The sequence below is a fragment of the Silene latifolia genome, chromosome 3 (genome assembly GCF_048544455.1).
Source record: "Silene latifolia isolate original U9 population chromosome 3, ASM4854445v1, whole genome shotgun sequence".
In the NCBI taxonomy this organism is placed as follows: domain Eukaryota; kingdom Viridiplantae; phylum Streptophyta; class Magnoliopsida; order Caryophyllales; family Caryophyllaceae; genus Silene; species Silene latifolia.
Genome location: NC_133528.1, coordinates 68,050,317 through 68,056,279, shown reverse-complemented (window position 1 = coordinate 68,056,279; position 5,963 = coordinate 68,050,317). Strand labels below are relative to the sequence as shown.

The 5,963-nt window shown below is 39.8% G+C and overlaps 1 protein-coding gene across 1 annotated transcript; it reads left to right on the top strand.

Moving 5' to 3' along the window:
• The first annotated feature begins 1,690 nt into the window (after positions 1-1,690).
• Positions 1,691-5,572, top strand: LOC141649174 (uncharacterized). The gene is made up of 5 exons (XM_074457870.1): positions 1,691-2,090; positions 2,450-2,798; positions 2,980-3,700; positions 3,794-4,439; positions 4,983-5,572. The coding sequence occupies exons 1-5, from the start codon at positions 1,691-1,693 to the stop codon at positions 5,570-5,572; spliced, it is 2,706 nt and encodes a 901-aa protein (XP_074313971.1).
• Positions 5,573-5,963: the final 391 nt, after the last annotated feature.

The window sequence follows — 5,963 nt, the reverse complement described above, 5'->3', positions numbered from 1 at the left end:
TTCATAATCAGCTGAATGAAGTTATGAGGGAATCCCATCAGGACCAGCGTACCTCTGATAAAGTTTCATTCCATCAGGTCATAGGCTTTGCTCATGTCTCCTTCGTACACCATCCTTGCTTTTCCCTTCCTTTGAACCTTTTATTTGTTCAACCTTTTAATATTTATGGTTCTATATCACGTTCATGTTAGCTGACCCAAAACATTTCAGGACTCTCTTTGTTTGAATAGGCAGTAAGGAGCAAAGAGAGATGGAACGATACTATTTTCTTTCAAAAATATTCAAATTTGGCTTGTAGGAAGGAAATCGGATCACTCTATTTTCTTCCCTCCATATTCTCCATTCCAATATGCTAACCAAACAAGGAAACGCGTTCCTCTCCCTTTTCCTCCCATACCTTAACCTCCACCCAGACAAAGGGTAAGGCTGTGTTCATCCAAACAAGACTTGATTTTAGTTGTTGTACCTACCTCTCTCACTTATCACTTTAAAAGTCCCCTTTCCACAAACTCTCGGTTTTTATATCTCGTAAGAATATGTTGAGGAAGAGATACAAAAAAATTGATGAGTTGCTGCCTCTGAAAACAATGCATACGAAAGAAGATTAGGCTTGCCTTCAGTCAAGTTGAGATTATATTCATCTTGAGAAGGCACAATTTCGCTTGCTGCTTGGTTCGTAATAAATGAACCATCTTCCCATGCAGGGTATCCAGGTGCAATAGGATTGAAGGAAGTAGAAACGGTTATTTCTGTTTGAGATGGTATCAAGACTGCCAAATGAACATCACGTTTGAATACCAAAATTCAATAACTTAGTAATATAAACACTTGCAATAACTACCCTTGGAAAAAAAAGATGTTTGACCTAGGGAGAGAAAGCGACTGCCGTCTTCTCTAGAGAGTTCATATCTCTGATTTTGGTGCAATCATGGCTAAAAAATCAGCAATTTCTAATAATACTAAACATCTTACAAGTACAAAACAATCTGTTACAACAAGTGCTATTCGTTCTGAAAAAAACAAAGTATTGAATGGTCCAGATGTTGAAATCATAGGCAAGGAAAAAAGCATCCATGAGATCACTGGCATCCCTGAGTATCAACTGGATGATGGACTGGTAGAGGATGTCGAGGAAGACTCTGAATCTGAACTTGCACCTGTGGATCAAACCAAAGAAGATGAGATATGGTATCAAAGACATGGGAAGAGAGTTATGCAAGTTGTAGAGGAGGATTCTCAGGAATTATTGGAACTATCAGATGATGATGTCCAAGGTGAATTGGAATATTGGCAACAGGCAGTGTTTGGTTTTATTGTGGGAGCAAACCCCCCGTGGCAGATACTGGAGGGCTTCTTGAAACGCATATGGTCCAAATACACTGTTGACAAGATATCCTTTTTACCTAATGGGGTGTTTCTGGCCAGGTTTCAGACTGAAGAAATGAAGCAAACTGTATTGAATAGTGGGCATTACCTATTTGATAATAAACCCCTTATTCTGAAACCATGGACCCCTGATGTTATTTTAGAGAAAGCAGAGATCAAAACAGTGCCTGCCTAGATTAGATTACAAAGTTTACCCTTGAAATTTTGGGGTAACAGTCTAAAGAAAATTGCAGGACTCATAGGGTCTTATATAAAGAGTGATACTGCCACTGAGCTTAAAACTAGATTAGGTTTTGATCGGGTGATGGTGGAACTAAAGTTGGGTCAGGCCTTTCCTAATAAGGTGCAATTTTTGGATGAGAAGAAAAACCTGATTGAAATTGACATTGAGTATGAATGGAAGCCGAGTATCTGTACCAAATGCAAACAACTAGGCCATGAACACAACAGTTGCAGGAAGGGCAAACCAAAAATTATTAAGAGGAGTACTACTCAAGTGTGGAGACCTGTTAAGAAGAATACAATACCTGAGGCAAGTGCAGTTGCTCCTCAGGTGATACAGGAGAAAGCTGGGGTCCAGGAAGAAGAGGGTCAGCAGCCTACAGTAGGTATGATTACACCTGCAACATTGAAACCTGGTTTTCAGCAGGGTACTATATCACCAGTTAGGCCAGTGAGAACTAAACAAGGGCCTGAGGATGTCAGTAAGAATGGGTCACATTCTCCCACTTACATGGAGGTGCTTTGAGTCCTAATAGATCCCCTAGGCGGGGTATTGGTATATCTGTAATGGCTCCTTTCTCCTAATAAATCATGAATTTTGGTTTTTGGAATGTGAGGGGGATGAATAGGGAGGGTAAACAAAAAGTTGTGAATAATTTTTTACATGCTAATAATGTTGGTTTCTTTGGTTTGCTAGAAACCAAAATTAAACCTAATAATTTGAATAAAGCTATTAGTAATGTTTTTCATGAGTGGAGTATTTCTACTAATACCTCTTATCACAAGGGAGGGAGAATATGGTTTCTGTGGAAAGCTCATCTATATGACATACATTTTATAGAATACAATGCCCAATATATTCACATGTCAATTCTCAATAAACAAGCTCAAGCCCGATTTTTTCATACTATAGTCTATGCTTTCAATGGCATCACTGAGAGAGAATCCCTCTGGTTGAATCTTAAAAGACTAGCTGGCTCTATTCAAGGGCCATGGTCAGTAGGGGGAGATTTCAATTGTGTACTCAATGTAAATGAAAGGCTAAGGGGGAGTGTGTCTATGGCTGAATCTGCTCCTTTTCAAGACTGCTTGGATAGTTGCCAGCTCATGGATATTAAAGCCTCAGGAGCTTTTTTTACCTGGAATAACAAACAACCTCCCGAGACTAGGAAGTATAGCAGATTGGACAGGTTTTTTTGTGAATCGGGATTGGATATGTCGATGCCGATTACTTTACAAACTTCCTACCTGAGGGTTTATTTGACCATACCCCTTGTCTGGTGAGCAAAACTGTCAGTGGCGATAAAAAGAACAGACCATTCAAATACTTCAATATGTGGAGCAAGGCATCTGGTTTTCTGAAATGTGTAGGTACTGTTTGGAGTCAAATTGTGGTTGGGACCAAGATGTACAAGGTTGTAAGGAAATCAAGCTTCTTAAACTCGAGCTCAAGCAACTCAATAAAGATTCTTTTTCTGATATTGAGCATAAGGCAGACTTGGCAGAGACTAAATTGCTACATATTCAACAACAAATCATGAGCAGACCTGGGGATTCAGTTTTAATCCAACAAGAGGTTGAGGCACACAAGGACTATCAGGGGCTATACCTAGCTAAGATGGAATTTCTCAAACAAAAAGCCAAGGCTCACTGGCTTAAAGAAGGAGATTCAAATTCAAGTTACTTTCACAGTCTTATCAAAGCTAGGAGAAACAAGAATTTTATCCACCACATAGCTGATCACAAAGGGGTGATACATAAAGAGGAAACAGGCATTCAACAAGCATTCCTTAATTATTATCGGATGATGCTACTAGGCACCAAGAGCAACACAAAAAAAGTTAGGGTGGGCATTGTGAGAACAGGAAAGATATGTACAGATCAGCATTCACAAATGCTAATGTCTCCTTGCACTCCTGAGGAAGTCAAAAACATTATTTTTCAAATTCCTAATGATAAAGCTCCAGGCCCAGATGGTTACTCAAGCAAATTTTTTAAAGACTCATGGGACATAATAAGGCATGATGTTACTGAGGCTGTTATGGACTTTTTCCAGTCAGGATGTTTGCTAAAACAGCTGAATGCTACTCTGGTTACTTTGATTCCTAAAGTGGATAGACCTGCCAATGTCTTCTAATATAGACCCATTGCTTGTTGCAATGTGATCTATAAATGCATCTCTAAGATTCTATGTTCTAGATTGGCTAAGGTCTTGCCAGATTTAATCTCTCCAAACCAAGGGGGTTTCATTAAAGAAAGAAGCATAATAGAGAATATTTTGATTTGCCAAGATCTTGTAAGACTCTATGAAAGAAATGCTGTTTCTCCTAGATGTTTATTCAAGATGGACCTACAAAAAGCTTATGACACAATAGAATGGGCCTTCTTGGATGACATGCTTCAAGCTTTAAATTTTCCAGAGCAATTTAGAGAGTGGATCATGCAATGTGTCACTACTACTACGTACTCACTCAATCTAAATGGTAATGTCTTTGGCTTTTTCAAGGGGCAGAGAGGATTGAGACAAGGTGACCCCCTCTCCCCCTTGCTGTTTACTATATGCATGGAATACCTCTCAAGGCTACTGGCATACACTACTGAGGGATCTAGTTTTAAATATCATCCACTTTGCAAACCACTTAAGCTCACTCACCTCATGTTTGCTGATGACTTATTGCTTTTTTGTAAAGGAGAGGCTCAATCAATCATGATTATCCTCAGAACCTTCTCTACCTTCTCAAAGAGCTCTGGATTAAACATGAGCAAAGGAAAATCAAATGCTTATTTTAGTGGTGTGCCGGATGCTCTAAAGACGATATCCTCAAAGTTTGGTCCGTTCAAGGAACCCTTCCTTTCAAATACCTAGGGGTCCCTATAAAAACTACAAGACTAAATGCTCAGGATTGTGCCCCCCTCATTGCTAAACTTGTGAGTAAGATAAAAGGAGTGGGAGCTAGGAAGCTATCCTATGCAGGGAGGCTCGTCCTAGACAATCAGTCTTTAAGACACTTCACAACTCACTCGGGCTTCAATGTTTATTCTCCCTCTTTGGAGTCATCACAAAAGTGGAATCAATTTGCGACATTTCCTGCAGGATGGGGGTGTGGACTATATCAGAACACCCCTTGTCTCTTGGGAAAAAATCTGCCATCCAAAAAAGAAGGGTGGTCTTGGTATAAAAAATGACAGTTTGTGGAATAAAGCAGCAGTGGGGAAATTAGTATGGTGGATAGCATCCAAATCTGACCATCTCTGGGTCAAATGGGTGAGTCACACATACTTAAAGGGGCAAAATCGCGCGGACTTACTCTCCTCCTTCTAACTCAAGTCGGAGTTGGAGAAAGATCTCAAAATTAAAACTATCTACACTGAAGCTTATAACCAACGGACACTGAACAATCAGAAAGGGCATGAATATACTATTGCAAAGGGGTATGAACTCATTCGTCTGAAAAAGCCTGAGGTTTCCTGGGTTTCACAGGTATGGAACAGATGGTCTATCCCTAAGCATAGCTTTTTAGTCTGGATCCATCAACACAATGGTCTCAACACAAAGGACAAAATGCACAAGATAGGGGTCAGTCCTGATTTTGCTTGTTGCATTTGTGACCGGGACAGAGAAGTTAACGAACACGTGTTCTTTAAATGCCAATACAGCAGAAGAATAATTACTGAAATTGAAAAGTGGATGGGAATAAGAATTCTTTACCAAGATCTGCAGGAATGGAGGAATACTCGAAAGGGTTCCCAACTGAGAAGAGGTCTGATAAACTCGGTCTTGAATGCTTGTATCTACAGTATATGGCTCCAACGAAATCGTAGCAGAGTAGAGATGCGATTCTTCGACCAAATTGTTGCCAGACAGATTATAACAGAAATGAAGAAGAGGCTGCAGAACATGATCATTTTCCCAGTGAAAGACAAAGACAAGAGATGGATTCAAGGTCTCCTAGACTTGAATTGAAGGTATATGAGAAAGAAAAATGGACAGTGAGGTGAATTGGTTCGAAGAAGATGAAGATATCTGGGTTTGATGTCGGAATTAGGGATTTGAGTATCTCGTTTTGTTTTTTTTCCTAATTTGATGTATGTATTTTGTTTTGCTGTGGGCTTATGTATTTGGGCTAGAGCTGTTTATTGAGCTGGGAGGTGGCCTGGGGATGGCTGGTCCTATCTCAAATGTATGGTTACTCTTTTTTGATAATATAATCTTACATTTTATCAAAAAAAAAACACTTGCAATAACTTGGACGAACCATTTCTTGGCGCCTTTTAGGATAAGGATGAGCAGCCTTGCGCTTGGGGCGTGGTGGTGGCACATGAGCTACTATGCCATTCTTTTGCACTTTCAAAAA

What these genes read in the sequence shown, in the direction of transcription:
- LOC141649174 (XM_074457870.1), top strand. Translation starts at nt 1,691, where the DNA reads ATGGTGGAACTAAAGTTGGGTCAGGCCTTTCCTAATAAGGTGCAATTT. An exon ending in AAGTATAGCAGATTGGACAG is followed by an intron (nt 2,799 to 2,979) that starts GTTTTTTTGTGA and finishes TGAAATGTGTAG; the next exon opens with GTACTGTTTGGAGTCAAATT. An exon ending in GACGATATCCTCAAAGTTTG is followed by an intron (nt 4,440 to 4,982) that starts GTCCGTTCAAGG and finishes TCTACACTGAAG; the next exon opens with CTTATAACCAACGGACACTG.